General features: G+C 41.1%; 1 protein-coding gene across 1 annotated transcript in view; it reads right to left on the minus strand.

Annotated features, from left to right (window-relative positions):
• The window catches only part of prex2 (phosphatidylinositol-3,4,5-trisphosphate dependent Rac exchange factor 2), a 94,218-nt gene that overhangs the window by 39,719 nt on the left and 41,113 nt on the right, over positions 1-13,386 (minus strand). Inside the window, exons 20-25 of the mRNA XM_023949895.1 lie at positions 12,090-12,226; positions 10,867-10,984; positions 9,720-9,904; positions 7,401-7,562; positions 4,954-5,176; positions 4,567-4,774 (exon numbers count right to left, since the gene is read on the minus strand). Of these exons, the coding sequence (XP_023805663.1) occupies positions 4,567-4,774; positions 4,954-5,176; positions 7,401-7,562; positions 9,720-9,904; positions 10,867-10,984; positions 12,090-12,226 (1,033 nt within the window). The remainder of the gene's footprint in view (positions 1-4,566; positions 4,775-4,953; positions 5,177-7,400; positions 7,563-9,719; positions 9,905-10,866; positions 10,985-12,089; positions 12,227-13,386) is intronic.

A 13,386-nucleotide genomic window follows, 5' to 3' on the forward strand; every position in this document is an offset into this window, starting at 1 on the left:
TGGTTGGCGTGCTGTGGTCTCTGAAGACCTCTTAGATGGACTTGTGTTGACATCATGGAGAACCTTTAAGTGACGACCTTGGCATAAGCTGCAAAGCTTCTTCCGGGTGCATTCTGCAGCACGATGAGAGCGGGCACAGCGCCAGCACCTTTGGTTGATTTTGATCCATTCAGTTAGCTGCTCCTTTGACAGTCCACTGATTGCTGTACACTGACTTAAGTGATGATCTCTGTTGTCACAGTAAGCACAATATGGTGGGGGATTCTTTTGTAGGACGCCGCTTGGTGATTTAAGTGATTGAGTTTTGGTTTCTGCTCCATGAAACACTGCAGTGGAACGTCTACCGGATGGCCCCTCAGGGTTCCGATCCTGTGGTTTATCTCTTACTCCTCTTGATGGTAGTTGGCCGTCAAAGTCTTGACACCAAGACTCGTACTTCAACCAGCTGGCTAAGTCTGCAAGGGTATATCTTTGGTCAGGGCGGTTGAACATGCACCTGCGGAACTCTGCTCGATGTTCAGGGGTTAACTTACTAAGTAGCTGGGCTACATGAGAGCCGCACCGCAGCTCCACATCCCCATCAGGGCCAAGTGTCTTTAACATTCCCACCAGCGATTGAACCTGGAGGGAAAACCTCTCAAAGGCAACAGCGTCACCTCGCCTGACGTCAGGGGAATTCATCACTTCAGCTATTCTCTTTAATGCAAGCTGATGAGGTTGACCGAACTTCTCGTTTAAAGTTCTCATGGTGTCTGTGAATGGTGTTGGTGAATAGATGTAAGCCTCAGCCACCAGCTTAGCATCTTCCAACTTCAAGTGATTAATCAGCACCTGGTACTTGAACAGCTCCGTACTGTCAGGAGGGAGTAAATTCTCCAACGCCATCTTCAGGTGGGCGAACTCTCCAGGGTCTCGGTTGACGAGGTTTGGGATTGATGGACGAGGTCCATGGTAAGTTGCATCCAAGCTTGAACTCCGACCATACAACTGACTGGGTGCAGGGGGACGGTTAGAACCAGAACTAGCCTGAAAGATGACATTTGGGGAATCCACATGCTTGTGATAAGGTGTTGATGCTAACCTGATGGGCGATGGAGATGCTGGGAAGGGATCTTCACCATAATTATGTTGTGTTGGCACAGCATAACGTTTGTGCCAATTAGTCTCTGGAGGTCTTAAATCTGTGTCATTTGGGGGTTGCCTAGTCAACAATGGCTGACTTTGCGGAGTTGAGAGCGCTTGGCTGCGCAAAATCTGAAGCTCTCTCATCATTTTATCAAGTCGCTCCAGCATAGGTGAGTGAGTTTCTACCTGCTCCTTTTTCTCACAAACTGGAGGTGGGGGTGCTGGCCAATCTTCTTCTTTAACATTTTCCACCTTTCCTAGTGGATCGGCATATGTTCTTTGGGTTGATTGGCAGGGTGGAGCAGTATTAGCAGAGTCCATCATCCTTAAAATGTCCCGTTGCATTGCACACATGTCTTCAAAATCCGCAGCCATCCGAATGTGTGATTGCTGAAGGAGGAGCCTTTCCTGACGGATCTCCTCAAGCTCAGGGTTTGTAGAAATAGACTGCCGTGGCTTCGGTGAAAGATCATATTGAAGAAGGGTTTGGTCTCTCAGCCGGTCATGCATAGGACTAAGGGGTGGCTTTTGGACCACTAGGTTTTCTCGCTCATGCCACAGTCTCTGAATCTCATATCTGGGGTCTATTTCTGATGCAACTGAATGTCCGTCTGAGGTCTCACTGGCTGCTTCAGGTGAATGGGTCAAATGTTCTCCTGTCTCATGTCCATGGAAGGTTGGATCTGTGAAATCCACCACATACTCTTCAAATCGAAGAGGGGGACGAACTACGCGTCGGGGACGTGCACCACTTGCTTCATAGTTCAGAGCTTCATCCATCTTAACTGGTTAAGGGCAGTGTCCTCAGGCTCGAAGGACCAAAATGTAAAAGGAGGATATGGGATCAAAAACTGTTCGTGGGTGACACCACTCTCGAACCAGGAGTGTCGGCCAGAACACTACTTCAAGGCCTGGATGAGGCTGTTTCTGTTAGTGGGTGCGTGGAATAAATGACAGCAGGCAGGAGGGTGGCTTCAATAATTATAATCCACGCTTCAGGCTTTACATCCTTTGACTTGGCATACAGTGGCAGGTAAATTTCCATAGGTGGATGAACACAGGTAGGTGTGTGTGTGTGTGGTCTCTAATAAACACAAACACAAATATAAACTTAATATGCAACTTAAATCACATAAAAAGAACAAAGAAGTCATGAGCGCCCACGTGCGCTTTATGCTCATTATTGACTAATTAACGCTTATTTAGCTGTGCACTACGTAAACATGCTGAATATTTGAACCAAATTACTCCAAGTAACATATATTAACATAAACTTACTTTGTCATCAACGCACACTAAACTTCCAAGAAAAACTTCTTCATTTCAACCTGCCACGCAGCGGCACTCTCACACGCACGGAGGAAAACAGACAGGCAGGTGCCGTGCAGCAACACGATGACGTCATCACTCTTTTAATGAGCATGCGTCTAACTCTAAACAGAACTTAAAGGGACAGGAACGTATTTTAACCATAAGTATCTGAGTCTTTTGTACAGAGAAGATAATAAATTGGTGGGGGTTCAAATTGGGAAGTTTGTCCTCTGATCCAGGAAGGGAGGAGGTCCCAGCATAAACTGTGTCAGCAGTTATGTCATCTAACAGATGTGACCTGGTCCCCGTGGCCTTGAGAAAAGGTTCACAGGTCGCTGCCTCGAAATGGATTCCTTGAGGACCGGCCAAGAAATTATGTAACATCGGGCCGTGTCCAGGTTTTTTTTTTCTCCTTCCAAAGTTACTGTAAGGATATTCCTAATCTGCCATGAAATGTTCTCAGACTTCCTCTCCTGCCGATGGGAACGGAAGGAGGTTATGTTTGACATGACATAAATTGGTCACTTTAGCTTATTATAGCAACATTAAAATACAAACTGTCTGAGCTGATGACGCCCAGAAGGAAAATGGACTCCGACTGAACAGATACTAAAGCAAGGAAGAATTGGCAACGACAAAAAAAGAAAAATTTTAAATTGAACACATAACCAGAAGTTCAATGGGAGGAAGGTTGAAGAAGGTCAAGTAGCAGCTGAAGTAATGACCGTAGAGAATGGGCTAATGTGCAAACATATCTAATGAGAGGCAAGAAAGGATCAACAACCTCTCAGAGGTTAAATCATGCACCCAGACAGGTACCCTATCAGTTTCCATGCTGTTAGGCCCTCGTGTGCTCCCCCAACGCTCCTGAAGTGTGAACAGTCTGCATTTTTGAGGAGACAGCTCAAGCTAAAGGTCATTATCGCCTCATTTGATGCGTCTAGGACTATTTGATGATGGTGGTGAGGTAATTCCTAGTGACAGGAGCATGACAAAGTTTGTCCAGACTCGGTGATTATCAGCCCTGCTGTGTACTTCTCTCATCATTTCCACCGTAAAGTGACAGCTCTTTTCTCTCCAGCAACTTTTAATGTCACTCTCTAAATTACAATGAGACTCGCAAAGCCTAAATCAATCAAATGATCATCAGAAAGATTCATGACAGACATTGCAATCAGCGAGCCAGCTACAAATTATGACCAACTGCTGCGGCTCAAATCTGTGAGTGAGACCTCATTAGCACCCTTGTTGGTGCTGCGCAGGCATTTGTCAGCGTCAAACACTTGTACGGCGCTCAGATTGCCAGACACTTCTTTACCTAGATTGCCTTTCCTGTTCCCGTTGGTAGAAAGACTAGCCCAGCTTTTCTCTTGAGTTATTTGCAAACAAACATCTGACCTCAAGTCCATGCAAAATATAAAAATTCGTCCAGCAATTACCAAATATAAAATCATGACAGGAAGGAAAAAGGGTATGATAAATGGTCATGGCCCTTGCACAGATGTTAAAGTATGTAAACATGTAAGTCCAATAAGTACCAGATGGAAAGTCTTGACCTAAAGTCAAAAGTTGTAAATTAAAACCGGCTGCTTCAAAAGTTTTCTGATTTCCCTACTTTATAAATAAAAAATAATCCAGGTGAAAAAAGAAAAACCAACACTTTGTAGATAATTATGAATGAAAAAAAATCATAAAGTTGTTAAAATAAGGCTAAAGTTTCAAAATTAAAACCTGCAGTTCCTTGAATGGCCACACAAGCCTTTGCCCTGAAGCTTAGTTGTTTTTTTTTATGCTCAGGCACTTTTGTTTTATTCTTTTTTTCGTGTGTGTCTCTGTATCAATTGTATGCAATATTAGGAGAGTCAAAACCAATTTTACATATTTTTCATGTTTTGATATTTGAAAACAATGTTTAAGTTATAACGTTTTAACTAATACTCTTTAGGTACGACAGTACTAGCATTTTTTTTTCTAGGTCTGTTACTTCTAAAACATTGTTATCCAAATAACCTGAGATAGTAACGTTTAAATACCAACTATGTCAGTGCATGAGGTCCTATAAAAAAAAGCATTTACAGGTTTCAGGTTACTTATGTGACAGAATGTACAGGAAAACATCCACACACTCACTCGTGAATATGTCCTCCGTGCGTCTCCAGGTCCTTGAAAACAGCGGTGAGTTTGTAGAGCAGTTTTTGGTATGCATCCAGCATCAGCAGGTCATCTTCCCTCAGCAGAAAACGAAGTCCATGGCCCTCTGTTCGGCCCAGGCTGTGACCAGAAGGTGCAGCCATGGTTGTGATGGCGTGCTGGACGTTTACCGTAGGACTCAACTTTCCTGTACAAACAGTTCCCATTCATTAAAAACGTTTGCAGAATAAAGATACGTTGACATCTGAAGTTTTTCTGAAATTTCTTCTCAAATTTGTTTTCTGACGAATCTGAATTTGACAAATAAGGTCAAATTCCTATAAGAAGACTGCAAAGTAAACACGAGTAAATGTTCCATAGGCTCACTTTGTTCAGCTCTGCTGCAGCCACCCTTCTCCAGAGAATTTTTCCTGTTCTCCAGCTGCACACCAAAGGCACTGCCCAAGGAAGTGGTGGTTTTCGGGTAGGACACCTCCATCACATTAATGTGACAGTTTGTTGGGCAAAAGTCACTGCTATGAAGAGGAGACACCTTGGCCTTGGCCTGTTTGAAGGTGGGCCATGCTCTGTTCTTTAGGACCCGAGAAAACTGGAACAAAGTAGAAAAGACACACCCATTGTTAAAATAATCCATGAAGAATGGAATATTTGAATACCAACCATAAATATAATTAAGGGTTTATATTAATATCTGTCACCACCCATCTTATATTGAGTCCAAAAAAAGTAATTCACGAACAAACATTAATCAAAAGTCATAATATTTGCCTAATTTAGCTTTTTAGCCATGTTTCCTAATGACTCATGTGAAATAAAGAGTGAAACCTGTCAACAAAAGGGGCCCTTTTATTTGATTTGCACAGTATGAAAGCTGGCCTCAGAAGAAAGGGTGGACACTCATTACTCTACACTTTCAGCATCCCTCCTGACAGCTCAAACACTCAAACCAAATCAATAATTTAAGACAGAACCGGATTATTATTGCTCACATATGTGGGAAACTGCAGACCCCAAAGCAACCCTCATCATTTAAACTGCAGCAAGGCGAGCTGTTTTTGGACTGTTCATGTTTAATTTTAAGCCTTTCAAAGGCAAACTCATGTTCGGAACTGGCTCAGAATGAGATGTTTTGGGTTTTTTTTTTTTAAATCAGATACATTTGCCACTAAAAATCCTTTTTCTACAAGTAAAGTTTAAGGTTTCAACACATGTAGTCTGTAATAGTATTGGACATCTGACTCTATGCAAACTTTCTTGACATAAAATCTCATCTGGAAAAGAATCTGCTATAATCTAGTAAAGTCTTCTTGAGTCCATTGTGGTTTGTTTGCACTTGACTTGAACTTTCTGTCACATCCTGTCTTGTATATTTACATGAATATGAATAGGTTTTGAGCCACCTGGGCAGACAGACAAAACTAATGTAATATGAGTAGATTTCAAAATGGGGAACCTAAAACAAACTTCAGTTATCCTAAAATATTAAACTTATTTTTTTCTTCTCTTCAGCTCTTCTCCATCTTTTTGGACTTGTCCAGAGGTTAAATGCGCATTACTCTCCATCATAATACACAACATAAGTCCTGACTGTGGATGCATACAAATAATTTTGAGTGGTAATTATTCCAAGGCCCCCTCTGATGCTGTGTCAGATCTGTTCCTGTTTGTCACGCACACTCATATGAAAACATCATAAACGGCCAGAAACTGCAGATGTAAATAAAAAATGATCAAAACCTTTGACAATAAACAGCTGTCACCCAATTATCTGCATAATAAATAATGATTTTATATTTATAGAATATGACTTTGGTCCCCGTGTTCAGTCATGATAGTTTATTTTATGTACAAATCAATGCTTTGACACACAGAGAAGCAGCAGTTTTGCATTAAATAACTGGGTTTCTTTGAGGCTCCAGCAAATATAGGATGGTTTTTGAGTGCATCACTCCACTCTATTGTCATAACACAAAGATCTGTGTGTCTACAATGTTAGTTACAAACACAAATGCATTTATTGATTTAGGAAGCAGATTTAGTTTCATTATGACTCTTATTCACAAAGTTGTCCTTTCAGAAACAGCAGGAATAACCAAAACCTTTTTTTGCAGCATGTCTTTCAGTGGAGAATAAACTGCATCCACTGCTTGTTGGTATGTGTGTTCTTGTTTCTGAGCTAAAAACAAATCTGGAGCATTTTAAGGTGAAAGAGCGTAAATTCCTCTCCTTCCTGGGTTTTGATTTTAACCCGTGTTTCATCCATGTAGGAAACAATGTGTAAATACAGTTTCAGAGAAGGTTGTTGACATTTGCATTTGCACAGAAAACATATTTACTTTTATTATACATCTAAAGTAATCAATAAAAAATAACCCCACCAGCAATAAGACCTCAAGCTAGTTGCCCTGAAGAACCCTTTGGTAACATGACCTGAATGACAGAATCTGAACAGACATATTTCTCCTTTGTTGCTGTGTAATACCATTATATTTTGTACCAAAGAAAAAGATTGTTTTCAAATAGGAGCTGAGCAGTTTTTATATTTATAAATCTGTCTCATGTTTATACAACTATTGTCAATCTGCAGAAAATTGCACCAAACAGATTCCCTGTTACTTTCAGCTTTCCTGAAGCTTGTACAGAGACATTCTATTCAATGTTCTACTTTTTTATGGATAAGTTGAGACAAATAGGCTGTTTTGATTTTTCACTTGTTTTTTTAGTTCTGCACAAAATGATAAAACGGTAGAAAAAAAAAGAGTCAAAGTAACAATGCCCTAAATTTTCACCAGTGATATTTGCTCGGCAGTCACCTTTCTGTAGTTGGCGATGCGTCGGTTGATGTGCTCCACCCTCTCAGTGTACATGCTGCTGAAGCGTTTCTGTAGCTCCTCAGGGATCACCTCACAGCTTGAACTCAACTTCCCACACATCTGCACCAGCAAGTCGTCATTACGTGCAAACATGTCCAGGATCTGGTCACAGAGAGAGAGAAAAAAAAACACGAGACACAATAAAATGATTTAAGATGGAATACTCTCACTTTAGAGAAGTAACATTTACTTGAAGGTACGGTATATTCTGTTGCAACCTGTAGTGAGTAGTTATTTTTAAAAATTTTCAAGTTCTCTTCATAAACCCCCCAAAAAATGTTATACACATACTCTAAGTATTACATCTGCCTTTGTTGATCAGAGAAAAGATCTAAAGCGATGAGGGGAATCAAGTCTCTGAGCCTCAAAAATGAGTAAAAAATTGAGAAACAGAAGAGGAAAGGTAACTACAGGACGGTCCAGAAGCCCAGGACAGGGCTGCCACCGTTAAAATTCAACATCAGACAAATCTGAGTGGACCCCACCTAATGCTGGAGCAGATGTTGAAATAAACACCAACATGTCTTTAACTTCACAGCAGTAAGAAACTGTCTAAAAAAGAAGAGGATATTCCAAGTTAGCGTTTGGAATGTCAGTGAGTCAGAATGTCAGTATTTTAACTGTTTTTACAGGAAAGACTGCTTAATAAAATTCACAAATCATCTTTGGACTCCACAGATGAGATCTTGGATTTAAAAACAAAATAGTAGCTGTTTGTCATGGGATCTGGCAGAAGGATGCTGCAAAGTGCTTTCCATTTTCCACATCAGCAACTATGCATCTCTGTCTGAGTGAATTTTCTGTCCTCAGTGTCTTCAATTAATTATAATCATTCTGTGAACATCACTGCTGGGATGTAAAAAGCGTGCTCTTAACCCAGATGGGGGGAGAAATGAACTAAAATAAAGCTGTCAGTTCTAACTAGCGTTAAGCACCGTCAGGCTGCACACCAACAGAGCTGCTAGCTTTAACAAAGCTGAGACACAGACTAAACATTACACAGGGATTTGTAAAAAATTGGTATTTCGTTTCAAGTAAAAGGGCACGGCAAAGCTCTTTTAACTCTCAATTCAAAGCAGATTGGTTATAAATCCCCCTATAAATAGAATAATAATATCTTTACATGGAAACTTTTCAGTTCATCATCTGAGACACCATTCCTGTCTGCTGACAGTGGTGTTCAGAATAGAAAGACTGTCCAACAGTGTATGATTTTATTAGCTGGCACACATTCGAAGGAAGTGATGATAAGTTAAAAAAAAAAACCTCCTCTGCTTAAATTTCCCTCATCCCCCTCTCTTTTTGGTGTAGTCCAGAACTTAAAAACATTCAAATTGAAAAAGAGATTTATATAAAAGTATATAAGACAAATCTAGACTTTTCAGCCTCTGAAAACATTTGGACATTTCTATGCCAAAAAATATGACAAAAGTGACCCCAGAATTTTACTTTATTAAACAAACGTTAGTTAGTTAGTTTTCAACTTCATTCTTCTTTCTCAGCTGCTGATCAAGACAAATAGTAAAAATGCCCCCCATATGATACTAAAAGATCATCTTTGTGTATTTTTAACATGTTCTTGGGATATTTTTCTGACGACGAAGGCCACATATTAAGAAAATAAAACTTAAAACTCGTATCTATTGAAATTCCTGTGGAAAGAGGAAAAACAATTATTTGAAAAGCAATTATTTGTGACGTTGAAAATACGCTGGGTGGGCCACAAGCTCCCTGCTCTGAGCTCTCAGCTACGGGGAGGGGAATGGTCCCGCCAACAACTCCGGGGGCAAATTTCAAGTGAACTACGCCCACTCTACAGAAACTATGTCCTATAAACCGTTTTTGATTTTGTCTAAAAACTGCATAAACATAATAAAAAAGACCACTAGGTGTTTCAAAAAAAGATCAGAAGATAACCGGGGCTTAAATAACACATTTTTCAGTTAGTATTTACTATTTTGCCAACATTGTAAAAAATATCTGTGAAGACTTATTCATCATGAATGGTACCAAAGCAGAAATAGTTTGAAAAAAGTATACTCTGGACTCAGTTTTTTAAATTGAGGACGCTGCAACCAGTCCAGAGTATGCTTTTTTTTAATAACTTTTTCCATCTTTACTTTACAAACGTGTATCATTTTCATTCCTTATGACTGGGGTCCTGCCAAATAATTTATAAAAACACTAAAATGTATTCAGACTGGGCTTCTATAGAACACTGTCAAATGTAACCAAAGTAAAGCTGAATTGATAGACTACCTTTGCAGTAAGACTGAAAAATCCCTTTGGTTCAACCATCTTCTCCAGCACATGGCACTTGATGCCTGCAGTGCTGTCGTACTCGTACACCACTCCATACTCCAGATGGACATTGTCTACCGTCAGACTCACATGGTCCTTCTTCCCGTCAATGATGGCTATAGTGTTAAATTTGTCCATCACCTCTGCGGATGAGAAAAGCATAAAATAAAGTTTTAGCCTGTGCATCATCAAGGTGACAAACACGTATGAAGTAAGGCATTGATCGTTTTTAAGGAGGCAAACTCAGATCAGTAAAACTCTTTTCCTGCTTATGCCTTTCATTCACACATATGAGTAATCATGAGCAAACCTTACACCAAACCAATGATTTCATAAATTGCACAGCAAGTGCTGTGAAGGTGATAGCTCCCCTAAATTACATTTTTATGGCAGTCCATATATTTTAGGGATGCAAATGAAAACTTGATGAACTAGAAAGCAAAATCCTTCCTCTAGAGGAGCCAGTTTGGTGCTGCATCTCATTGGTTCAGTACTAGAGAATTGGTTATGTTTACCGACAGAGATCCTCACTTGCTTTAAGCTACGTTCATAACAGCCTTGGCAACGCACGTACAAGCGGCCACTTCAAAGGAAAATTACATGTATACACATGTAAATGAGCACTTCAGGCTTCTCTCGCAAATTTTTAAGACCGTTTTTGGGCTCTACGTACAAAATGCGCGGCCACTGAACACACAATTAAATATAAACAAGGTTAAACTTTGACCGATGGGGGACTTGGTAGTGACGTATGGATGGTGTCTCTATTAATTCACCGCCAACCGTTTGGAAATTGATCATGAAGGAGACGTTAATATTCGCGGTTCGTGCACGGCACCGAGTCCTATCAGAATAGAGCTGTGAAAGAAAAAGCCTGAAGCAAGATTTACAAGACTTGCATCGCGTTTACAATTCGAAGTGTAGGTGGTGGACATGCGCTAGTAAACAAAAAGAAGAAGAAAAACAAGCCCCTCCTTGGTCGTTCAGTATAAACACATGGGCTAAATAGGCATTCAAGACGTGCATTTAGCTCGTGGCATCTGTGAATCTGCGTCAAATGCCCGGTGTGCCTGTAGCTTTAGAGCATCCTTGTGTGTTTGATCACCTTCCACTTTGCACTCAAAGCCATCTCCATTCTCTTCAGTGGTGGGTTTCTGGTTGGTTTTCTGGTTGTCCTCCTGAGCACTCTCACTGGTGTTGTACACCCACTTGATGGTGTCTTGCTGCAGAGACAACAATAAATCCAAAAAACAATTTTTTGGGGATAAATTAAAAGGAAATGGTAAAGAAAATGACCAATAGCAGATGCTTTTCTTGCAATACTGTGCACAAATTATATTAAAAAACTCTTTTTCCCTTCTTTTTACAGACTTTCAAACCCAACACAGAAGTTTGCCGTGTGTGCACATAGATAGAGGCTCAGGGATCGATGATGGTTGTTTCTGTCTGTTTGTGAGGTTTGGTGTCACAGTTGAGTTGGCAGTGCATACGCTGAAAAGCCTTCACAAACACATGGAGACACAGCCCTGAGTGAGACCACAAAAGCGAAACCCACACCAATCTCGTCAAGTTAGTCTAGCGTGCCTCACAGGCCTGTGTGTCTGTGTCGGTTCTCCACACCCAAACCCACACTGGATTGTCTGCCAGGGCTGCATGCTGCGGCTGCTCGCTGCGCTGCGGTGTTCTCGTGTACGCGCACAGACTGCTGCACGGAGAACGTAAAGAGAGGGTGGTTCCTCTGTCTCCACACTTGATATAAACCAGATCCCCTAGTAGTTTTGGAAACTGTGGTGCATCATTACACTCAAAGTCCCAACAGACTCTAATTATAATGACACACTCCACTGACTCCCACCGTACACTCAAAGAGCTGCTATTTTCACCAGTTCCCACCTTCTACAGGTGGTCTGACCATCTCATCCTCCTCACTTGTCTGCTGTCGACCGCTCTCTCATAATTAGAAAAGAGCTGCCTCACCCTCTTAACCCCCCCCCCCATCTTTCTTCTGCCACCTCCAGGTCCATTCTGCAGTCTTCCAGTCTCCCACAACAACCCCACTACTGTGAACCAGGGGTCAGCCCTCCAGAAGCCAAAACTATTTTTATTTCTGTGAAATGATCCAAGACAAGGAAACGTGGAGAAAGGGAGACGGGGGTAAACGGGAGCTAGGAAGTCTGTCTGCTCAGTTTAACAACTAGAAATAATTTGTTTTTGAAAACCTCATAAAGGACTTTTTTCTGTTTTATGACTATTTTTAACAACACATTTATTTGAGTTTTTCAAAACTTTCCCACTTGCATTTTGTCTTCTTCTTTGTTCTTGCCTCACCTGCGAGGGACGCCGGTACTTCCTGCAGGCGGTGACATGAGCGATCACGCTAGCGTGACTCTCCTTGCTCACATTGATGCCATTCACCTTGATGATGCACTGTCCCGGGTGGAGGCCGGCAGCGGCGGCCACTGTGCCTGTGGAGTGGCGGGGATTAGCACTTATTTCCAAACAGGTGCACGATGAAACAGGATTGAGGAACACAAGGTCATCCAATAAAAAGCCATTGTTCACAAACTGTGCACAAAATCAAGACAAGCTTTGCTGCCTTTTCATATTTACGTCTTTGCTTCCTGTTTTTAGCAGCTCAACAGGACCGAGAGGGAATGTGTTGTGCAGAGGGGGGAAGTTGCTTATCTGCAGCGGACAAGGACGCGATACCGATTATAGAAGAATCTTGAAGTTTAGTGCTATCATGGGGGAAAGAAAAAAAGACTAAATAGTCCTCCTATTTTTGACTATAGTGCCTTGAAATTGTACCAGCCGTAAGACACTTTCTTTCCAAAATTTTCATTCCCAAGTGTTCCAAGAATATCATCTTTCCAGCACGTTCAGGGTCTGCTACAGGGGCCCCTCCGGGTTGGACATGGTCGGCTGGCTTTCAGACCAGATGTACAAACCACCTCAGCTGACTCCTCTCAAAGTGCAGGAGCTGCAGCTCTAGAACAGCTGCCCTGTTGTGACAAATCTGTGGGATTAGTCGCAACAGCTGCATGCGAATGGTGCAGAACCAACTTATTTATTCACACTTTTAAACCCTCACAAGCACGCCCTCTGCCCAAATGCTCCTGTAAATCCCCAGATCCAAACTCAAAACTGGAGAGGAAAGCCTTTCTGGAATTGTTCAAGAGAACTGCTCAGTTAGATAAAACACATAAAAGTCTCATAAAAAAAATATTTTCTATTTTGTTTCATTCAAGTTAAGCAGACTTATATTATTGTCTATTCTTAACTTATGGGTAGCAAAAGGAGAATGTGTAACACTTTAATTTTAATGCTTTAATTTACCTGGGCTTTGTTATGTACAGTGTTTCCTCATCATGTCACGTTTTTGCTTAATTTTGCATGCCTTTTCTTTTTTTTAACACAGCAAAATGTGTTCTGCATCCTGATTGGCTATAGACCTTGTCAAACAATTACCATCGTGCTGTGTCTCCTGTACAGAACGAATTCAGTTTGCCAGATCTACATAAATCTTAGATTGCAGTTCTTTGTTTTTCTAATCTATAATACTGGACTTATTTTTCTACAAAGGTTTAAGAGTTAAAACAACAACCAGTGTGGAACAAGTGCAGAA

Source organism: Oryzias latipes, chromosome 20 (assembly GCF_002234675.1).
Source record: "Oryzias latipes chromosome 20, ASM223467v1".
NCBI lineage: Eukaryota > Metazoa > Chordata > Actinopteri > Beloniformes > Adrianichthyidae > Oryzias > Oryzias latipes.